Source organism: Laccaria bicolor, genomic scaffold (assembly GCF_000143565.1).
Source record: "Laccaria bicolor S238N-H82 LACBIscaffold_6 genomic scaffold, whole genome shotgun sequence".
Taxonomy (NCBI): domain Eukaryota; kingdom Fungi; phylum Basidiomycota; class Agaricomycetes; order Agaricales; family Hydnangiaceae; genus Laccaria; species Laccaria bicolor.
In genome coordinates this window covers 703,249-724,809 of record NW_001889877.1, presented here as the reverse complement: position 1 = coordinate 724,809, position 21,561 = coordinate 703,249, and the positions used below count along the sequence as shown (strand labels likewise).

Sequence of the window (21,561 nt, the reverse complement as noted above, 5' to 3'; positions counted from 1 at the left end):
AGCCAATGGCCCAAATGGATCCTAACATTCCCCGGAACACAGATGATTAGGCTGTTGCGACGGCTATAACTTAGTCACGAATAACATGTCACTGTCATAGGCAGCTGCCACCAACTTGCATGCTTTTGTCCAAATCTGAGGTCTAACGTCTAGAAGAATAATTTCAACAGTTCCGTCCTCCACCGACTTCAAATCCTTTTGAATCAGAGTTTACTCTTATGAAGGCTTGTGATACCCTGGGCGCCGCGGCCCGCGATCGTCTCAAGGGTTTGGAAAGACTGACCCATACACGGAAGATGGAAACATATGGCATCAAACTTCAATATCAGATATTCTGCCGCCGCCCGGCGTTCTAACTATACTCCTAGTGTCAATTGCGATACGCGTCAACGGAACCTGAGTCAGCGCGCAGTCGACGCGCCCGCGCCTCTTTAGGTAGGAGATACTTACCAGGCCGAGCCATCAAATTAGTTAATTGACACCAGCTGTAGGGAAGCGCCGTATTCTGTGGGATGGCTGACAAAATGAGTTTGCGTAATCGAGCTGATCAGTCCTTCAACGTTCAACTTTTCACTGACTCCGATTATCAGAATGCTTGAGCTTACTTCAATTGCCAAGACATACAAGCCATTTCTCTCCAAATCCCTGAAAATCCCTCTTTTTACAAAAAGACCCGTTGGAGCCCGTTGGTCTAGGTTGGTCCTGACTCCCGCAGCGTTCTTTAAATTTGAGGCCTTGCGTTGAAAACTTGGCACGGTCATTGGTATCAGCTTATTGTTGATGAAGGGCCTTGCGAACAAACAAGTTACCCCAATATATCCTTTTGGAAGTGCGGTTGCCTTTACCGGTTCTTAAACGCGACTAGGTGTGCACCCTTCTGTGTTTTCGCGGTTTTCATCTCGTTGCAGGGCAAATCATTGAGGATATTCTATATCTTACTTTGGGACGTGGAGTCATCCGAAATAACATGGTCGCTTCTATTGGTCGCGCCTTTGTACATATGGATAATGGAGCTGCCCTTTCCCAAAAGAATTCACGATTGGGAGAATGCACGAAGTGATGTATTGATTCTGTTCACCGCTCGAGTCGGTGCAGTACATATTTTTAGGAACCACCCCCATCAACTTCGAACCATCCAATACGGAGCACGGCTACATCATCCCAAAGTATTCGCTAGTACCCAAAGAAATGTGGCTCGAGTGATATTTTATCCGGTCGAGTCGGAGGAGTCCATCCACCTGGGAGTCATCTCGAATCTCTACGGGGACCTACGAAATTTCGAATATCCCGCAAAACTGAAAAACGAGTTCAGAAGTAGGGTTACCACCACCAGCACCATCATGCGTGGCTTGAAATCCTCGGCAATCCGAAATTAACGGGGAAGGAAGTGGGTATTTGGAAGGCGCTGGGTTGCTCCGAGGCCTGACGCCGGAACGCTTCAAAGGGCACTGCAATGCCCCTCGTTGAAGGAACACTGGAAGTGGAATGGTCGGAGGGGACAGTGGAACACGCCGTACTTGAGGCACTGCCTGAACTCGCCGCACTCGAGGCACTGGAACTCCCCTTAACTCGCCGTACGCGAGGCACTGGTAAATGCAACTCTTCGAGAAGCTCTCCTCATTTTTAGGTATCCATCTCGGGAAAGGAAAATGAATGAAATGATTTGGGACGAGTTGACTTGGCTGGTCTGGTGGCTGGGGAATTTTACCTTCGCCAATTTTAATGGTAATATGATTCTGCTTTGGACCCTGGAAGGGGAATTTTGACGAGTTGTGGATATTCTCTTTGTTTGTCGTGGTGGTATACCACAAGTACTTACAAACGGAGATGCGCAAGCCGCCAAAATAATTGGGAGCAGGCACCAAGCCACTCAAAATTGATCCAAGTTGTCCGAATCACCCGCAGGAAGACAGAGGAAGACTGCCAATTCACCTGTGGATCCGTCTGTACCTTCTAGTAGCTAGTCCCGTTGAAATCGAGGATGTGCGTGGTTTAATATCCTACTAGAACCGCGATGATTAATCCATTTATAAGTTCGCGCCGCCCAAAATTGACTATAACGTTTCAATGGGCTTTGACGCAATTTGATTAGACGGCGTTTTTGAGGATGTCCATAGGGCGACAATCATTCGTAAAGCAGGTGCATGACGATAGAGGACAAAGTCGAATTCTGAGCCCACCCGATGGTTCTAAATATTATCAGTAGCACTATGGTAGTTTGGGCTTTGACAAATTAAACGGCGTTTTGTAGCTTAGGGCGACAATCACTCATAATCGCAGTTCAAAGTCACGGTATGCACACATGCGTAGAAACCGAAAGTCGAATACCCTCAACAAGTCAACACGTCACTCAAATAACAAAAACCTCCCCAACAAACCCCCTCAACGCCCCCAAACCCATCTCCTCCCCTTCCCCCGCTTCGACGCCATAACACCTAACAAACTCAACCCTCCCAAGTGGGAACCCACACACCTTCCTCGCTTTCGCACACTTCAATACGAGGGAAAGCCAGTTAACGCGGAAATGCCACCAGAGGTCGGAGGGTTTGTTGAATGTTAGTGAATTTAGGTTCGGGCATGCGCATGGGATTTTTGGTGGTGGGGTGTCTCCATCCTCATCATCATGAGAAAAAGATACGAAAGGAGAGGAAATGGAGGAGGAAGACGAAGGAGAGGAGGAGAGGCAGGAAAGGATATCCGTCAAATCATTAAACGCAATCCTCAATTCCTCCAAACCGACCAAACTCCAAAAAAAGCGCTGGAGCTCATCACGATGTAAATCAATCAACACACCCGTCGCTAATTCCAAGCTCGTCACGAGCCTCAGCGGTAGGATGTTGCGGTGTAGTGAGTTCACGGTAGGAATCGCAACGGGTAACGAAGACGACAGTGAGAACGCTACATTAGCCGGGGTATCGCTCCATGCGGGTGCGTTGGGACGTAGGAGGTACATTGCGTATCTGGCTAGACGGATTGTTGAGATTGTAGGACCAGGAGAGGAAAAGGGGAGTCCGCCAAGGGGAAAGAGGGTGTGTAGATCTGCGTTGGGGGGGAGGCGGGAGAAGAGTTGGATGCGGGCGTGGGGGGATAGGGTTAGGGCTGAGAGGAGGGAGGAGATGGGAAGGGGTGGGGAGGAGATGGTTAGTTCCTTTAGGCGTGGGAGGTGGATTGTTTTTTGGTTTTGGGAGATTAAGGAGGGGGAAGGCAGGGCGGGAGAGATGTTTTCGAGTCGCACGTAAGTCATATACGGAGATTTCTCGAATATTGCAAGGAGTTGGGGGAGGGAAGGACAGAATTCTGGGACGGGGATGCGGAGAGAGAGGTGTGTGAGGTTTTGGATGCTTTCCCAGTGTATTGAGACGCAGTCGAGGGTTAGCTTGCGGACGTTTGGGAAGGAGAGGTTTAGAGCGATGCAGCATGATACCGGTGGGACTTTTAAAGATAACTCTGTGACTGATTTTGATAAACAAGGGCCGATACTGGTAAAGAGAGTTTCCATGTCGTCTGGGAAGAGGAACAGGTCGATGGAGGAGAGGCGGTGTGCGTGGGGAGCGAGCATGTCCACGTCGAGCTTTGGAGGGAGTGAGGAGGTGAGGGATAGAGGTACTTTTTTAGAGCGTTGGAGGAAGTAAGAGGCGAAGAGGGGGTTGGATAGGTCGATTTTGGACCAGAGGTGGGGGGAGGAGAGGGAGGCGAGACGCCATGTTCGAGAAACTTGTGTAAATGCTAGAGGGTGTTGGATACGTTTGATATTGTGTCCGTGGGGGGTATAGAGCCATGAAACGCAGATTATGAATATTTCGAGGAGGAGTTCGGTAGGCAGCTGAGAGATGGGGAGGAGAGCGTTTAGGCGGGTGCGGATTGCAGAGAGGGTTTGGGTGAGCTGTGTTTCTTCTCGTCTGAGACGGTTGATTTCGAGGTGACATTCGAGGTGAATGTGACGCATTGTGAATGTGGGTTAATGAAGGTGAGAGGAGTTGGACATTGATTTATATACGACGCCTGTGCATGCGATGTGCGTGTGGACCTGATCGCTGAAGTTTAACGTTAAGTTTATTCTCTACAAGGAAAACGGGCAAGAGTTGCCTGGATTCCTAAACGAGAGCATGCATAATAAGAAAGGAAGAAGATGAAGTTGGGAAGACTGGCCCTATGGGAATTGGCAATTTCCTGACTTGACGACGGCCGATTTGATAGCATTGATAAATGCCCTTCGTTCCTTGAAGGACGATTTGGAGTTGATTTCGAGGACTACTTGTACCCAACTTGTACGTTTAACGTGCGTTCCGGTCGAACCGCGACATGATCAGCGAAAAATGAAATCACGTCATACCACACACGTCAAAGCATAATCGACGTAAGTAAAAAATAATTATTTTGCTAAGTTTTTTGTGTCCTCGCAGTCATGGCGCAGTGGGGGGCTGGCTTCCAATACCCTCTCCAAACCGGCTATAACAACCCTCAATTCCAGCAGCAGAACCCACAATTCCAGCAGCAAAACCCCCAATTCCAACAACAACAACCCCAACAACAATTTCAGCAGCAAACCCCTCAATTCCAGCCGCAGCAGCAGCAGGCAGGAGGATTTGGAGCCCCATCGGCCGCCCTCCTCCCTCAGCAGACTGGGTATCCTGTTCAGCGACAACAGTTCCTCCAACAGCCACCTCAGATTGGGTTTCAACAACCCCAACAGACAGGTTTTGCTCCACAGAGTTTGTTACAGCAGCAGCCGACCGGTTTCGTCGGACCCGGAGTTGGGGGTTCCTTTCAGCAGCAAACTAGAGCTGCTCCCCCTCCTCCTCCCCCGGTCCCTGCTCTACCACCACAGTTCCAGCGGCCTAACAATGGTAGCGCGTTTCTCATCCCGCAGAACCAGCAACAGCAGCAGCCACCCTCAAGCGGGTTCCTGAGCCCCTCCCCAGCGTTGGGCGGTATGGGCATGGGAATAGCTTCCCAGCCGACAGGCTACGCGCCCCGCGCAGCACCCCTCGTCCCACAGATGACGGGGTACGTCGACCCAAGGCTGCAGATGATGTCAGCGACCTTTATGCCCAGTACTCCCTTTGGCGGCCAGCTCGCTCCTCCCCCACAGCAAAACCTCGTTCAATCGATTCAGCAGCACAACGAGGCGGCACGGGGGACCGCGAGGCAGACTATGTCTTGGGCTCTTACGAAAGCTGAAAAGAAGAACTATAATGATATTTTTAGGAATTGGGATGCGCAGAATAGCGGGTTTATCAGTGGACCGACGGCCCTTGAGGTGTTTGGGGCTAGTGGGTTGCCCAAGGATGATTTGGCGAGGATTTGGTATGTACGCAACACCGTTGGACAGGTACCCAAAGCTGATTATGACGGGCAAAAGGACGTTGGCTGATATAGACGATCGTGGAAAATTGAACATGCAAGAATTTCATGTGGCCATGGGTCTCATCTATCGCAGTACGTACCCTCCTCTCTTCTTCTTAAATTCCCACTCACGTCAACGCATCAGGACTTAACGGCATGCCAATCCCAGACCAACTCCCGCCAGAGCTCATCCCACCCTCCGCGCGGGACCTCGACGAATCCGTCGAAGCCATGAAATCCCTCCTACAATATGAGAACCGTTCCCGCTCCCCATCCTCCGTCGACAGCCCCATCTCGCGCTTAAAAAACCGGTCCTTCAATACTACGGGCTCAGCCATCGATTCCGGAAGAGACGCTACGATTTACAAGCACAGTGATTCTGAGCCCCCCGGTGGTTTTTACAAGCCTCGTTCGAGGCATGTTGATCGAGATGCTGTAAGAAGGACAGACGACGTTAGCCCTTCGTCTGATTTGAGCGATATGAAGCGTCAGCTTGCTAGCACTGCGCAGATGCTTGACAGAGCATCAGAAGCTACCGCTGAAGATGAGGAACTAGATCGGGAGATGGATGATCTAAAGTACCGTGTTAAAAGGGTGCAAGACGACATTGACTATGTCTCTCGTGGGCCAAAAAGTGTTTCGAAGGATGAGGAGAGGAGGAAGTTGGAGAGGGAGTTGTTGAGTCTTATGCATGAGCGTGTTCCGGAGGTTGAGAGGAAGATTAAGGCGAGGGATGAGAGGAAGGAGAGGGAGAAGAGGCAATGGGCTAGGGAGAGGGATAGGGCTAATGAGCGGTTTGGGAGGTATGATGATAAAGAACGCGATAGGGAATATGGGACTTGGGATCGTGATAGGCCTTATTCGAGGAATGAGAGGGGGTATGAGCGTGATGAGCGGGAGGGGAGGGAAAGTCGGAATAGGGATCAAGATCGAGAAGGACGGGAAAGTCGCAATAGGGATAGGGATAGGGACAGGGAGTATGATCCTCGTGAAAGGGACTGGGATCGAAGGGATACGTATGATCGTCCGAGATCTACTGCCCCACCTCGCTCTCCTCCCCCTCCTGCGTCTCCTTCAAGCACCCTAAGCGCGAACCCAACAGGCGCTCTTAATCCTCCTCCTAAACCCACTCCGTCACCTGCCCCTCTGAAAAACATGACCCCTGAAGAACGTAAAGCCTATGCACGCGAACAAGCACAACAGCGTATCGAAGCGAGGAAGCTTGCGCTTGGAGTTATCACTCCTTCTTCTGGCGCTGTGGTGATCGATACGGCTGTGGAGGATAGACTGCAGCAGGATAAGAAGGAGGCGGAGGAGAAGGCGAGGAAGGCTGAGAAGGAACGGGAGGAGAGGGAGAGGGTTAGGAGGGAGAGGGTTGAGGGTGAGCGTGCTGCTAGGGAACCTGTTGTTACGAAGGTGAAGCCGACGCCTACGGTTAGTGCGGCTCCTCCTGTGCCTACGGCTAGGAGTGCTCCGTCTGTGACTACTGCGAGGGCTGCTCCGCCTGTGGCTACACCTAAATCGCGTGCGCCTGCGCCTCCGCCTCCGAGGAAGCCACCTCCTAGACAGGCGCCTGTTGTGCCTAAAGTGGATGTGGAAGAAGGAAGACGACGTGCTGCTGAGGAAGAAAGGGTTCGTGCTGTTGAACAAGAGAGGGTTCGTGCAGAACAAGAAAGGGTCCGTGCAGCTGAACAAGAGAGGGTCCGTGTCGAGCAAGAGAGGGTTCGTGCTGCTGAACAAGAACGGATTCGTGTTGCTGAACAAGAAAGAACTCGTGCGGAAGAAGAGAGAGGTCGAGCAGAAGAGGAAAAGTTCCGTGCAAGGGAAGAAGCGTTGAGGAAACAGAGGGAGGAGAGGTCTGCAAGGATGAGGCAGCTTGAGAAGGAGGAGGAGGAGCAGGAGAGGTTGGAGGAGGAGAGGTATCGTGCTAGGGTTGAGGCGCTGAAGGCTAGGAGTTCTACGCCCAAGGTTGTTGAGCCGACTTCTCCTGTGAAGGTTGTGAAGGAGCCTGTGAAGCCTCAAGAGCCTGTAAAAGTGACTCCACCAGCTGTTATTCCTCCTCAAGCTTCTGCGAACCCTGCGACTCCTATTGAAAAGTCGACCAACCCCTTCAGCAGGTTGTTGAGCCAGGGAGCATCTGCGCCTACCACTCCGGCCGTCACCACTCCAGCAGCAACAACGAACGGGAACACCAATCCCTGGGCGGCAGCACGTCCTCAAACTGCCCCACCCCCTTCCTCCAAGAGCCCAGCCTACCAAACGGTTCCTGCGGCCAATGAGGACGATTGGGATATTATAAAGGAAAAAGACGAGAGTGGTGATGATAGCAGTGATGATGAGTTGGCGCAATCTAGGACTGCGCGAGCGAATATTGCGCAACAGTTGTTTGGGAGTATGTTGCCGAGGCCGCAGTCTAGTGGGCCACCTGTTTCTTTGCCTTCTTCGCCTGCGCCTGGTGTGGGTTCGGGTGTAGCTCCGCCTCCGCCTCCTCCGCCGCCTGCTCCAGCAGCGATGTTTGCGCCTCCGCCTGCAGTTGCTGCCGCTGTGACTCCTGCTGCACCTGGTGACGTTAGTGCGTTGATGCAGTCTATCCAAGGAGGGATGAAGTTACGGCCTACGAAGACGGTTGATAAAAGTGCACCACCCGTTTCAGGACGCGTTATTGGTGATACTGCGCCTCCTTTGCATATCAATGTCAACGTCCCTCCTCCTCCTCCTACCTCACAGCCGAATTATCCGGACCGTGTGTCTTCGTTGCCACAGCCCACATCCATGATGGACGAAGCACCCCCGAAGATGAGCAATAGGCAGTCGGTGGGGTGGTTCACTACCCGTGCTGCTGATGCTGGTGTTTCGCCTGTTGATCAGTTGCCCGCTACGGTGGAGGAGGAGGAGGATGATGATATTTATGCTACGCCTCCAACGATTCCTTCTATCCAGGTTGATGAACATGTTTCGAATGCGAATGAGCCGGTGTCGGAGCTTATGGCTGATATTGATAAATCTATTGGTGAGTTTGTTTTTTGGTTGATTGATTGGGGTTGATGTTGACACGTTGGTTTTTGTAGAGCATCGAGCGAGGTCTTTGTATGCTTATGAGGGTGATGGGCCTGAAGATCTTTGTGAGTTCGGTTTTTGTTATATATAACTAGATATTGGCTAAATGACGTTGTAGCGTTTGCGGAAAATCTGGTTCTCATTGTAAATCCTTCCAAGAGTGGTAGTGATTGGTGGTTTGGTATCACTTTGAAAGATGGAAGATCGGGTCTTTTCCCGAAGACCTATATTGAGGTTGTCCAGCCAAGTATTTCATCTATCCTCTCTATGGTGTATACGTCTGACGAAACTGCTTTTTTTTTTAGCCAAAGCCAAGGCTATATACGCATACGAAACCAACAGCACGGACGAATATTCGTTTGACGAAGGCGACGAACTCGCAATTGTAGACAAGAGTGACGCAGAGTGGTGGAAGACTGAACATAATGGAGTAGTGCTCATTGTCCCGGCGGCGTACCTGGAGGATGTTGAGGGTTAGTGTTACCGTTCTTTCCACTTGAGTTTTTCTGTTTACCTTTCTGATGAATAATAGGCTAAAGTCTTTTTTTTTCTTTCTGCTCTATTTTTCATGTACGCACACACTCGAATTGACTCCCCACCCGAATGTTACCGTGGAATAATGATATACAACTTCAACTACGACTTGCTCGCAACACGATATAGATGCCTCAAAGGCTATTACTGTTCAACCATCGGAGATCACAGTTCGACCTCCAGAAACAGTACACCCAACTGAACAAGACGATGACGATTCAGATGGGGAGGAGGAAGTTGACGATGATTCTGATTCTGACAGCTGTGACTCTGAGTACCTTTCATTTGATGACACTCACGAACATCACCACCATCACCATCATCATCCAGAGACAGATGAAGAGCGAATTGCTCGAGAGCGGGAGAAACAACTCGTGCTCGAAGCAGCAGGGCTCATCGTCAACCAAGACACAAGTGGGCCTCCTCCAAAGCTTGTCCGCGCAAAGTCGAAATCGAAACGTCGACCTGCACCTGCTGTTCCTATACGGAGTTTTTCCATATCGAAAGACCTGCCCCCAGTACCGGTGCTCGAAGAACCAGAACCAGAAGAGATTGACCATGCCACTCGCTTGGACGACGCTTTTGCGCGGTACGAGTCCTTCAGGGACGCACAGCTGAATCAGAATCGGCTCTCGGTCGTTTCGACGGATTCGAGCAATACGATTTCGACGCTGGCTGCTTCTTCCCCGACAAGTCTTGCGTCGCCACCCGTGCTTTCACCTAGCCATAGTCAGGGCAGGGAAAGTGAAGGGGGGCGGTATTCTCATTTTTTGCATTTCTTGACTAGGAGTAAGACGCCTGAACAAGGGGATAGGAAGTCGACTTTGGTTATTTCGGCGCCTATTATGAGTACTAGCACTAGTGCTGCCTCTTTTGCGGACGAGCCTTCCAGGACAAATAGTCCTTCGTTTGGAACGGTATGATCTTTTTCTTTGACAGTTACTTGACTTTTTTTGCTGAACTTTTGGTAAAGTCGTGGGCTAGCTTGGTCGACAAGACTGCTTTGGAGGGTATCCCTCCTGGTGAGCGGAAGCGACAAGAGGTGAATGTTTACATATGCTACCTTTGGCTTTTCTGACATTTTGCGTGTAATCAGGCGATCTTCGAACTTATCAATACTGAGGTTGCCTACGTTCGTGATCTGCAGCTCATTGTTGAGGTTGGTATCCCACCGTTTTGCCTTGTTCCTTGTCTTTTACTAATTTCTGTCATATAGGTCTTCTATTCGAGCATGTTGCCCCTCTTGTCAACAAAGGAAATTACGGTCGTGTTTGCGAATATCGAGGACATTCTTCTTACGAACACGGTATGGTTATCGAGAACTATCATTACATTCCACTTCTCATGACTGTTTGAAGGGATTCGTGAGCTTACTGGAGGAACGCCAGAAGGATTGCAGGCTGTACGTCGATCATATAGGAGACATTTTGCTGAACCATCTACCGAATATGGGCGTGTACATGGTACGAAGTCTTTGAAAGCTTTGTGCAGTCCTCTCAATTCCCGGAAACGATGTAGGAATACTGTGTCAATCAGGGCACTGCCATCAAGGTTCTTCAGTCACTTAGGAATTCGAACCCCGAGTTGGCTCAGCATCTTCAAGTTAGTTTATCACAACTTCGTTTGACTGGACGCTAATCCAACACTTCCGTCCGATAGCGTCTCAGAGATGACCCGTCCGTTCGCAATCTGGATCTGTCTAGCTACCTCCTCGCACCCAGTGAGTTAGCCTTCAGCTGATATATCTTTGGCACTTCCTCACAAATTTCATAGTGCAACGAATCACCCGATACCCTCTTCTCATCAAACAGGTAATGAGTCTCTCTCATTGATGCTAAAGCGCTTGATTTTGATGGATATCAGATTCAGCATTACACTGAGGTCGGGGAAGAACTCGAAGCGATCAAATCGGCACGGGATATCTCAGAGAAACTGTTAGATCACATCAACGAAACAATCCGAGATCAAGAAGGCAGGGAGACGCTTAAGAAAATATCACAGTATCTGTGGGTTGGCCAAGGGTCAGTCAACCGTTTTGGCATTTAGGAAAGAAAAGCCATTGTTAATTTACGTCCTTCACCTACAGCCGTTTAGATCTTTCTGCTCCAACACGATACATGGGAGGGCGTAAACTCATCAAGCAGGGGATACTCTTGAAAACGAAGAGTGGCAGGAAATTGCAGGCTTTCTTGTGCAGCGATATATTGGTACTCACTGACGAATCGGCGAGAACGTTGTATAGGATGGTGAGTAGATTGTTTGTTGGTCTTTTGGGGTTGGGCTTCATTCAACACATCTATCCACAGCCCATTCCACTGGCACATGCCCAAGTGATGGGGGAACCCAAAGGTGTGTTGTGTTCTTTTAGGCTCTTTTGTCGACTGCTTACGATTTGCTCAAGATGACTGCACCTTCAAAATCACACAAGCTTACCCTCGAGGAGGTGACTCTATCTCGCTGAAAGCTCTTTCTGCTCGGGACTGTCAACGTCAGTTTTCCACGTTTCTCATGCATCAAGTTAGCAGCTCACCTTTGACGTTTCCTATAGAATGGATTCAGGAGATCGACACTAGCGGCCGACGATGTCGACACGCAGAAGAGAGAGCTGCAAGGAAAGCCGCTCACCGGAGGCAATAGAGGTTCCTGCTCTGGACCACAACCTTTCAAGACCCTGCCGTTCTGAACTTGGGACTTCTCCCTTCTTGAATGCCACCTTCTTTTGGACATATATGACCCTCTTTACGTATACTTGAACTCTTACGCTTTGGACGTTCTTGGGACCTGCAATACTCTTTCTTCTTTAAATTCTTATGCACGCTTGTATAGTAAATACCATCTTTCCACGTACACAAATTACACTGTATTCTTTCACCAAACAGTTATGGTATATATCCCTCCTTAGCATTAGTAAATAAGATAGTTAGATACATATGAACGCTTTTATAGCTTTAGAGCAGGAGCGACGGCGTGGCGCCTGAACCGCGAGCCTCCGTCCAGGAGGGTATGTGTCCCCGTAATGTGTGCGGATGCGGGGGAGGAGAGGAAGATCGCGAGACCGGCGATGTCCGATGCCATTCCGAAGCGGCCTAGAAGAAAGGTTAGTTATGGCAGATAAGAAAGTGAGGAGGGTAAAGATAGAAACACACCTGTAGGCTGCTCGGCGTTAAACGCTTCCTCGCCGACTTGTCTGATACCAAATGCAGTCATTTTGCTCGGAAACAACCTGTTTACATCCAAAGTTTCAGCGCTGGCGTAACTAATCTGTAGGCATCGCTTACCCAGGGCAGATGGCGTTGACGCTAAAGGGAAAGCGATCGTTCAGACAAATACTGAATGAGGAAGGGAGTGAGAGGTGGAGACTTACGTGACGTGCGAAGAGGCAAGTTTGACTGCCAGCTGCGATGTCAAGTGGTTCACTGCCGCAGGGGATTAGCCACATTCCAAAAAAACAAGGAAGAGGGGGGGGGGGAAAGAGCGAATGCTCACCTGCAGCTTTACTCGCTTGGTCTGTTCATAATATGAAAAAGTCAATGATCGACGATCAAAAGGATAAGGAATTCTCATTGACGTACAACTCCATGTCCCGTTGCCCTGCCCGCTCAACGAACCTTCACTACCAGGCTCAACAGAGGCAGTCGAGGAAATGTTGATCACACGTCCGGGGTCGATGTTGTTCGAGTCTTTGCTCAGGAGGTCTGAAAGCCTGTATCCCATTCATTCCGTGGTTAGCTCCCTAAAGCATATTGCGATTCGTGCCCAGGACATACCCTGCTGTCACTAGAGAGAAAAAAGAAAAGTCATCGTTAATCCAACAAACAAGCCGAAGGAAAAGGGACAAGACAACTTACTATAAAAGATACTCTTCACATTCACACTAAACACGTTATCCCATCCCTTTTCCTCGGGAAAGTCAAGGAACGGTCCACCCCATGTTATCCCAGAGTTGTTCACGAGAACATGGAGTTTGTTTTCGCGTTTGCGGAATTCTGCGACGAGTGCGTCACACCCCGCTCTGGACTATATAACATTCATTCCGACGGTCAGAATCTGGGGAGTAAGTAGAAGAGAAGAACAAAGTAAACGTACCCCAACGTTGGCAGCAATATAGTCAGCTTTAGGTCCCGACGCGACTTTATTGATCTCAGCGACAGCCTGAAAAAAAAAGAAACGTCGGGATCGATGTGGATAGAACACACGTAGTACACACACCTCCTTAAGCTGCCCCTCTTTCCTCGCAGCGATATAAACCTTTGCACCATTCTGCGCGAACCCCAGCGCCATCATCTTTCCAATCCCAGAGCTTCCGCCGGTAACGAGCACTATCGTTGGTCAAATAAGAACGTTATCATCATTAGTCCCGAAGCGCGATCCCTTCAATAACAGGGGACATACCAATCTTGCCCCTGACATTAAACAGCGCAGACAGAGAGAGGTCTGTCAAGTTCTCGTCAGCTCCCTGATAACAAAAAAACTCCAATGAACATTACTTACCAGACATAGTCAGTCGACAGAAAGGGAAAGAGGAGGTGGTGGTATGTTCGCATCCAGACTTTTAACCTTCCAAAACGGCCTTCCCATAACCGGTATACCGGAACCGGCACCTCGGTTACCGAGGGTTCTTACAAAAAATTATGGTTAAGCTGCGTTGGAGCTCTGTCAGCGCGGAAACGTTCAATGTTCAATAGAGATTTCATGACAACATTAATGAGAGTCTGGAGCGAATAAGGATGGAATTCCAAGTCGAATTTTAACTTTTTTTTGTCTCGCCGATTCTTCCCTGTATCCTTGCTCACCAAAAATCGTGCTTGAACAAGGTATGTTTTCGCGGGCGCTGATCTTGGAGATCACATTGGACGAAGAAGCAGAAGAATCGAAGGAAGCAGAAGCTCAGCCAATCCGGGCCGAATTCGTGCACAAATAGGTTCAATTGCTGTTTCTGAATTCGAAGACAAAAGTGTACGCGTGCGGTTTACAAAATAATGATATGTTGCGGCTCCGATTACAATTCGTCCATGGGAACATAAAGACACACACTCGTCAAGGTAGCATACATGCATTGTGTGGGGTGTGGGGTGGCGCTGGAACCAGAGTTTATTGAAAATGCAAGAAATCGTCGACACGTCCAAAAAACCGGATATAGACAGGAAGTGACAGAAGAATCCTAGGAATCCCTTGAAGGTAGGCCTGGAACATGAGTCGTCCGTAATCAAGAGAAGAAGAAGAAATTGTCCCTGATCACCGCTTCAAGCTTCCATTCGCATTCGCATACAGACCATTATCCCCAGAAAAGGGCGAATTTTCCCGACCAGCAGGAAGAGGAAGCAAGACGCCGTTCACCAACCCAGCGTTCCACGCAGGAGCTCCAATCCCAAGTCCAGATATAGGAGAACCAGTGCCAGAATGCAAAGAGGGAGAAGTAGTAGTGGCAGTCGGGGGCTTGAAATGAGACGTAGGAATAGTGACAGGAACAGGTAGTCCAAGAGATTGATTTTGAACAGGCGTAGTGACTGCGGGAGGAGTGGGGATACCCAAAGCCTTCCATTTCGATTGGTTGAGTTTCGCAGCAAGCTCCGAGACGGACCGATACACCTCCTGATTGAAGCCGACACATTGAAGACCTACGCAAGCCACTTTCAGCGCGCCGGCAGCATACAACTGAGAAGTCTCGTAAGTGTTTTGTGGGGAACTGTTTTTGCGCCCTGCAATCGTGTCTTTAATGAGAGCGGATGATGTCTACAAAAGCAAAGGTTTTGATTGGGAGGGAGAGCGGAAATGGCTAGAAAAAGGCAGTACACACCTCAGTAGAAAGTTCTGCCCATTCTCTAGTGGTCACGTCGTCCATTTGGAAGGCCTTGTACGAACCAGCGTAATACCACGTCCCTTCGTTATTGTAAAAGCATTCTATATAAAACCCAATTTCAATGTGTCCTGCAGAAGAGGAGCCGTTCTTTACCTGTAGGCTTGCTCATTCGTCCAATCACATCGACACCATTCCATCGGTGAGCGGTTGCTACCCTCGGATTTGTGCTACACTTGAACGCGGGGGTATACATGAAGCCGTGTTCTTCGCGTTCTGGACACCAGTTTGTCGTAACACTTTGCAAGACACGATAATTTCCAAGACTGCCCACAGGTAACGGACATGTGAGGTGGACATATGCGGGTGGATAAGCGCTTACCAAGTTCTAAGAGTCTAAGGGGAAAGCGATTGAAGAACTTCACGGCATCATGACAGATAAAAAGGCGTACCGCTGAAGCACTACTGAGGAATTCATGAAGGGTCATTGAGGAAGGAAGGGAGATAGGGACGAGCGGGTTATCAGGAGGGTTTGGAGGTAGAGGGATGCTAGCTAGAATTCGATTTCTTGCCTTGACTAATTCGGCCAGTTCCTCGGGCTTGGGAGGATGGGGCACCTGAACGAACAATGTCAGTCTGGTAGAGAAAGGACTGAGAGTACACGTACCTTGGCGTCGCCATTCAGCTTGTCTGATTCAGAGACCTTGGATGCCTCCCGAGAAGTAGGCGATACGCCTTTTGTGTCCACCTGTGCAGCTGCATTCATAACGTTGGGCTACGCATACAATTAGGTATTTGCATTCGAAGAAGAAGTATAAAAACTTGCCTTTGCAGTCTCCTCATAATTCGGCGGTGGATCAGATGACTTCACCGGTTGAAGGGTATTCTCCTTCGCAGCAGCCTTCAACTCTTCGATGATTGTTTCCAAAGTGTGTATATGCGCCTTCAACGCGAGTATGTCGGCCTGCTCAGTAGGCACCCTGAGAAGCGAATTCGGGGTGAATCGCGGAGCATATTTATCTTCCCTCTCCTTTTGTAAACGGTCGATGATGTCTTGCTTCTGTCTAATCGAAACATATGCGTCGGAAAGACGCTGAACGGCGGCGTCGCGGGCGTTTACAATTTCAACTAGGCGCATTCGTTCGATCTGAATCTCAAGCGCCATTTCTACGACTCGGAAAGGATTCTTTGGCATATATTAATTTGGTGTTCCCGGGCATATATGCTTTTCCACTCACAGCGTTTTTGAGTAACTCCAAGTCTTTCTTGAGTCGGGCGAGCTCATCGTCAACAGGTTTCTCCTCGGTTTGAGTATTCAAGACATTATCATCGAAAACACCACGGCCTGAGTGGGCGGCCATGGTGGGCAATATCCAAGCGAGGTTGTGGAATGAGATCAAGATGCAAAGATTTCAAGGGGCTCCCGTGACCTAGGGTGAACTATCACGTGACCGTTTCCGCGCGTTGTTGACGCGCCGTCACGCCTCAATTATAATACATACTACAGTCATCCACCCCTTAATGATACACCACCCCCAGTTAATACACTTTTGAATAGCAAATATCTCGCTCAATACTAGACCGACTTTTATGAAACAAGTTGTAACAAGTAGTACAAACTCATATCTACCACCATACATACATAATTTGGATACAGTTGAGGCAGAATTGGCAAGCATACAAAATGAACTGTTTTTAGAACATAGCCAAATAAAGTCACACCCCCATAATCTTAGTTTTTCTCTGTGAAATGTGGGTCAAACATTCTGAAATTTGGTATGGTCATAGAAGGACATTTATCTGAGATTTTCATGTAGTTTGTAGAGAAAGGTTGTTCTCAAATCTGTTGACACTAATTTCTCATTTTGGGTGTATCATTAGCAGGTGGATGACTGTATATCTTGACAAATGTTCGAGACAAGGCTTCATATCCTAGTAACTTCTTAATTTAAAGCTGGAGGCCAAAAAAAGTCCAGGAATACAATTTCATGATGCATTAAGAGGGAATCGAACCCCCGGCGGGTCGACAAACTTGATTATACAGGAATGGCAACGACCCAGGTTACCACTACCCCATTAATGCACTTGAGGTAAGTAAATAAAAAATCCTGACTCCGCAACCAAGATATCGATCCGCGATGGGGCTTCGTAGCAACCCAAAACCCAAAGCCACGGCGTCGTGAACAGAAAGAAAGAAAATTCCACATATAAATATGATATGATCCCGTTATATACATTGCTTTGTCCCTTTTCACGAAAGCCCGCCTGAGTTACGCCGATACAACGAGCGACTCACAGGGCGGCGCCCACCACACGACTCACGCGACGACACCACATGAATCATGCAACGACGCAATTCACGCGATCGCCCACGAAGATGCAACGCTCACGCAACCACACATCCTTCCTCACCCCCCAACGCCTGCATCCCATCCAACCCCGGCGGTAGAGGACCCATAATCTCCGCAGGCGGCGATCCATATGATTGCATCTATTCATTCCATCAGTACCTCGCCAACGTCATTCAAAAAAGAAAGAAAGGGAGGTAACACACCTCACTCATAAGATCCACAATAACCTTATTACTCTCCTCATTGGCATCGCTATACCCAGGTTTATCAAAGACGGCTAAAATCCGCTTGACGCACTCTTCTTGTTTTTCGTACCGGCTTCTGTCCTCGGGGGAGAGGGGGCTGGGTGGGTTGGTTAGGTATGGTGGGAACTGGTGTATGTATTGATAAATTGACGGAGACGATGGAAGAAGGAGACTTACGCCTTCAGCAAGCTCTTTGAGAGGCTCGTATAATACTTCCTTGCTCATGAGCTGCCCCATCATAGTCTCGAGGAACCCAGCGAGCTCGTTCTCGTCTCCGCCCTCGCCAAGCCCCCCTAGATCGCCTAGTGATTTGAGCAGCGCCTCGAGTGATTCCGGGGACGTGGTATCCGCAGTACTCGAGTCTCCCTGACCATGCGTGAGCCAAGAGCCGATATGTTAACATAAGAGACGAACCTGGAGATTCGTTTCGCTCTCTTTCAGCTTATCCATAGCCTGCTTAATCTTATCCTGAAATCCACCACCCGCACCCTCAGCCGTCGTCGACTTCCCATCCCTAGCTCCCGTCGCCTCCCCACCCGCCAACAACTCCGCCAACTCCTCACCCCCAGGCCCATTCATCCCCTCCACGAGCATAGCCTCCCACGCAGCCTTGAACATCTTCGCCTGCCTCTCCTCCTCCTTCTCCCCGCCTCCTTCCTTCTTCCCCTTCCCCTCCGCAACGATCTCCTGCATAAGGCTCTCCATGCCCATCGACAGCTCCTTCGCGAACTCGGAAGAGAGTGCGTCCTCGTCGAGCTCCGTTGTGGGATCTAGTGGTGCCCCGGTGCCGGGCATGGATATGGGCAGCGCATCGACGCGTGTGTTGGTCCTGGGACGGTTGGTGAAGGTGGAGTGGGTGGCAGTGGGTGGCGGCGCGGTCGTTCCTGTTCGGGATGAGAATTGGGAGAGGACGTCTGTACGTGTGTGGGTTTTATGCTTGGTTGGAGGAGTGGAGGAGAATGCTTACCGTCGAGATCGTCGACATCCTCGTCGGGGTTGGACATGGAAAGAGTCAAGTAGTTTGGTGTTGTTTATGTCGGGTATTGCATTCCCGACCAATTCCCGACGCAGACTGAGTACTGATGAACGACGTGAAGAAAACAATCTTATAATCTGGCAACAATCTGGTCCATCGTGAATAGCTAATTAGTCACCCTTAGTCGACCTTAGTCTCTCGTACATGTAGGATAACATTTGTAACATCGTCACGATGTGACTCACATTGCATCATGTGACATGAATGCTTGTTCTTGCCTCCGCTCTCGTTGAGCAACCTCGAGTGCCAATTCGAGTGCCAATCAAGGCTGTCGGCGCAAAGTCTTTATGTCGTGAGTTAATCCATATTCTGCAGTAATATTGTCTAAAATGCTCTCTAGATTCCAGATAAATGGATCGATGTCCTGCTGAAATATGCTCAGAGATATACGCATACGCCTGCGTCGATAACGGACGCACAGGTCGATCGCTTTCCCTCGTGTCGACCTACATACGTGATACATCACGCCCATTTAAGCTCCAATCCGTCTCCGTTGTCGGGTTCCAGCAACTCCTGTCCTTTGCTGCTCTACTTGAGGATACTCCTCTCCATCTTCGCCAGGTCAGATGTATATTCATCTCCGCACACGCTCAGAGCACGGCTACCGAGCCTAAAGCTTTGACTCCCGAATACGCCAGGCGCGAGACGGCGTACGGCGCAGTAGGGAAGATCCTACACGCCATTTCTCACTGCGTCAGAGTCGTTCACGCCCTTTTTCTCTTCCACCGCCCATTCCCCTTGCTCCCAGTCAGCCTTCCATTCCTGCAAGAGCTCTCTTTACACGGACCCCCCGGCGCCGCTTCAAACGTGGACGAAGAAATTCAATTTGCGTCGTTGAACCATCTCCATATATCCTCCTCTTACTCCCCCCTCTATATCCTCGGAACAGTCGCAAAACTCACTCCAAACCTCAAGCACCTGCGCATCTCCGCCCCGGAGCACTCTCCCAATTTCGTCGATGAATTGAAGGATATCCTGGAAAACGCAACGATACCCCTACCCACCCATCTGGCCAAACTATGCATTCATTCTCCAACGGAACCCAAGGATAATTGGGTGGGTATGTTGGACCTTTATGAACGGACGATGGCTGCGCTGGAAGGCCTGTCGGCCGAATACCCCTGGATCTTGCTTCTCCCTCCCCTTCGGCTGGGAATGTTCAGTACACTCTCGATAGAAGACGCTGAAGCTGCATGGCTTAATAGTTGTGCTGGTCGGCAATGGTGGTAAACTTGTATGTTTTTAACTTATTATAATGTGTACAACATTGTAAGATGACAAGCAATTTTCTCAATCAGACTGCTTTCGTGGTACTCTCGGTGTGCATCTCAGCACTTGATATCCTCCGCCCAGATGATGAACTTTCAATCCGCCACCCCCTCCAGCCCTCTCTAGCACCAATATTCGGCCCCGGTACCACAGCGTACTCTCCACCCTCAAGAAAGTCAAAGATCGACGCACTAATGACCGCAACAGCCATGGGGGCCCATGAAGCGGCAACACACCTCAACGGACCATACCCAAAGGAGAAAGACATAGTCTCCGCCTGGCCCTCTAAAAGTCGACTTGTGGAATGCCGAGCAGGTACAATTGTATGTCCCAACTTATATTATAATGTGTACACGATCGTAAAATGACAAGCAACATCTCAAGCAGACGGCTTTCCTGGTGTCTTTGAAGTATTCTCGCTTTTTTTTGATCTGCTTCGCCCACAAGATGAACTTTCAATCCGCCACCCCCTCCAGCCCTCTCTAGCACCAATATTCGGTCCCGGTACCACAGCGTACTCTCCACCCTCAAGACAGTCAAAGATCGACGCACTTATGACCGCAACAGCCATGGGGGCCCACGAAGCTGCAATACACCTCAACGGACCATATCCAAAGGAGAAAGACATGGTCTCCGCCTGGCCCTCCCAAAGTCGACCTGTCGAGTGCCTCGCAGGATCAAAAACATGCGCATCTTCACCCCACACGCTGCTCCTCTGTATCTCCTCGACATCCGCGTAACCTCTTTGAAATTGCGTTCCCGGCCAAAGCTTCTCCATCACATTCAGGAGCGCACCAGGCACCCAGCTCCATCCCAAGCGTGGTCGCACACGGCTGATATGCCGTGAAGGCGGATGCAAGCGCATAGTTTCATCCACGACTCCCTTGACACTCACCCCGTCCTTCCCCTCCGCTCTAAACACTTCCTCCTTGGGGTTCACATACACCTCCAAAAACAACTTCTCCAAGCGCGGGTTGTCATGTGTATACGCGATGGCGGTAGCCACGACCCTCCATAGTGTCTCCCAAGCCGGAACGACGAAATTTAAAGGGTTTGGGAACGTGTCTTCGTCTAGGACGAGCCGGCGCAGGTGGTGCTTCACGTCCACTAGGAGCTTGCGCGAAGCTGGACTTGGTTTCTTTGACAGTGACCAGAGCTTTGTGATACCCTCCACCACCACCACGATACTCTCCCTGTCCAAGCTATCCACGGCAGTCTGCACACCCATGATACCCACCAGCACAACGCGAAGCGTAACGGACTGCACGAATCTGTCGAACAACGTTCCATGACTTTCTGAATTCGCCAGTTCAGCATGGATGGCTTGCGTGGTCAAGTGACGAAAATCGGTCCATCGCGCCTGCGGTGTCTTTATCAACTCACGAGCCTGCATCGTGAATGCTTTGTGGACTGTACGATCGGGGCTAACAAACGTGTTGGATAACCCCATGCCTTCAACCAGGCGTTCATTTGCCTTTGCTCGTTCTGTGAGCAGCTCTTCGATGCCCTTGTTTGGCGAGTGTAGGAATGCTCGTATCGACGCGACTGATCGATGGGCGTGTACCGTGGAGGAAAAGAAGGCGGTGAAATAACGTAGGAAAAGGGAAACTATCAGAGCCACAAGCGCAATGCACAAAATCGAAATCATCGCGGGGTAAGTTGGCTCATTTCTTCGTTCGTTTGAACTGAAGCTTTTAATCTCTCGTACTTCAGCCGAAGAAGCTTAGCTATCTAACCTTTGCCAATAAAGACGAGCGGGAAGTATGTAATTATACGGAACTGTGCACACGTGACGCGTTGCCGTAACGCGACTGTGTCCCATTTGGCATTTTCGTCGGAACTCCTCCTCCTCCTTTGGGATGGCTGTCCGCTAAGCACCTTACTCGCGCAACCCCTCCATCAGGGATTCCCCAATTCCTGGGGCCT

The 21,561-nt window shown here is 49.8% G+C and overlaps 7 protein-coding genes across 7 annotated transcripts; 2 read left to right on the top strand and 5 right to left on the bottom strand.

Moving 5' to 3' along the window:
• Positions 1 to 2,054: 2,054 nt before the first annotated feature.
• Positions 2,055 to 3,946, bottom strand: LACBIDRAFT_293289 (uncharacterized protein; the record flags this gene model as incomplete). Its single annotated transcript, XM_001878056.1, has 2 exons — positions 2,055 to 2,189; positions 2,474 to 3,946. 2 exons carry the CDS (start codon positions 3,944 to 3,946, stop codon positions 2,055 to 2,057), a joined length of 1,608 nt encoding a protein of 535 aa, XP_001878091.1.
• Positions 3,947 to 4,405: 459 nt separating this feature from the next.
• On the top strand, positions 4,406 to 11,620 carry LACBIDRAFT_293288 (uncharacterized protein; the record flags this gene model as incomplete). Its single annotated transcript, XM_001878397.1, has 19 exons — positions 4,406 to 5,007; positions 5,056 to 5,307; positions 5,363 to 5,439; positions 5,492 to 8,356; positions 8,415 to 8,468; positions 8,522 to 8,650; positions 8,709 to 8,876; positions 9,067 to 9,854; positions 9,911 to 9,959; positions 10,154 to 10,243; positions 10,296 to 10,339; positions 10,474 to 10,539; positions 10,597 to 10,657; positions 10,711 to 10,748; positions 10,801 to 10,958; positions 11,024 to 11,183; positions 11,244 to 11,286; positions 11,339 to 11,454; positions 11,486 to 11,620. 19 exons carry the CDS (start codon positions 4,406 to 4,408, stop codon positions 11,618 to 11,620), a joined length of 5,895 nt encoding a protein of 1,964 aa, XP_001878432.1.
• A 198-nt stretch (positions 11,621 to 11,818) lies between these two features.
• LACBIDRAFT_178278 (uncharacterized protein) lies at positions 11,819 to 13,452 on the bottom strand. The gene is made up of 12 exons (XM_001878055.1): positions 13,429 to 13,452; positions 13,330 to 13,371; positions 13,147 to 13,256; positions 13,024 to 13,089; positions 12,786 to 12,954; positions 12,705 to 12,714; positions 12,510 to 12,640; positions 12,424 to 12,444; positions 12,302 to 12,353; positions 12,216 to 12,236; positions 12,084 to 12,160; positions 11,819 to 12,023 (listed from the first exon to the last, which is right to left on the bottom strand). The coding sequence occupies exons 1-12, from the start codon at positions 13,433 to 13,435 to the stop codon at positions 11,878 to 11,880; spliced, it is 852 nt and encodes a 283-aa protein (XP_001878090.1). The 5' UTR covers positions 13,436 to 13,452; the 3' UTR covers positions 11,819 to 11,877.
• A 720-nt stretch (positions 13,453 to 14,172) lies between these two features.
• LACBIDRAFT_315580 (uncharacterized protein) lies at positions 14,173 to 15,929 on the bottom strand (the record flags this gene model as incomplete). The annotated part of the gene is made up of 7 exons (XM_001878054.1): positions 14,173 to 14,670; positions 14,735 to 14,838; positions 14,891 to 15,060; positions 15,117 to 15,130; positions 15,187 to 15,351; positions 15,402 to 15,509; positions 15,561 to 15,929. 7 exons carry the CDS (start codon positions 15,927 to 15,929, stop codon positions 14,173 to 14,175), a joined length of 1,428 nt encoding a protein of 475 aa, XP_001878089.1.
• A 995-nt stretch (positions 15,930 to 16,924) lies between these two features.
• Positions 16,925 to 18,334, bottom strand: LACBIDRAFT_293286 (uncharacterized protein; the record flags this gene model as incomplete). Its single annotated transcript, XM_001878053.1, has 5 exons — positions 16,925 to 17,225; positions 17,289 to 17,456; positions 17,508 to 17,696; positions 17,745 to 18,244; positions 18,298 to 18,334. 5 exons carry the CDS (start codon positions 18,332 to 18,334, stop codon positions 17,121 to 17,123), a joined length of 999 nt encoding a protein of 332 aa, XP_001878088.1. The 3' UTR covers positions 16,925 to 17,120.
• Positions 18,335 to 18,717: 383 nt separating this feature from the next.
• Positions 18,718 to 19,596, top strand: LACBIDRAFT_315578 (uncharacterized protein; the record flags this gene model as incomplete). The annotated part of the gene is made up of 1 exon (XM_001878396.1): positions 18,718 to 19,596. One exon carries the CDS (start codon positions 18,718 to 18,720, stop codon positions 19,594 to 19,596), a length of 879 nt encoding a protein of 292 aa, XP_001878431.1.
• A 418-nt stretch (positions 19,597 to 20,014) lies between these two features.
• Positions 20,015 to 21,283, bottom strand: LACBIDRAFT_315577 (uncharacterized protein; the record flags this gene model as incomplete). The annotated part of the gene is made up of 1 exon (XM_001878052.1): positions 20,015 to 21,283. The coding sequence occupies one exon, from the start codon at positions 21,281 to 21,283 to the stop codon at positions 20,015 to 20,017; it is 1,269 nt and encodes a 422-aa protein (XP_001878087.1).
• Positions 21,284 to 21,561: the final 278 nt, after the last annotated feature.

Excerpts from the sequence above, each read along its gene's own strand:
- LACBIDRAFT_178278 (XM_001878055.1), bottom strand. Across the intron at positions 13,257-13,329 it reads TAATGTCAGGGGCAAGATTG|TGCTCGTTACCGGCGGAAGC; the intron begins GTATGTCCCCTG and ends GACCAACGATAG. Across the intron at positions 13,090-13,146 it reads AAGAGGGGCAGCTTAAGGAG|GCTGTCGCTGAGATCAATAA; the intron begins GTGTGTGTACTA and ends TTTTTTTTTCAG.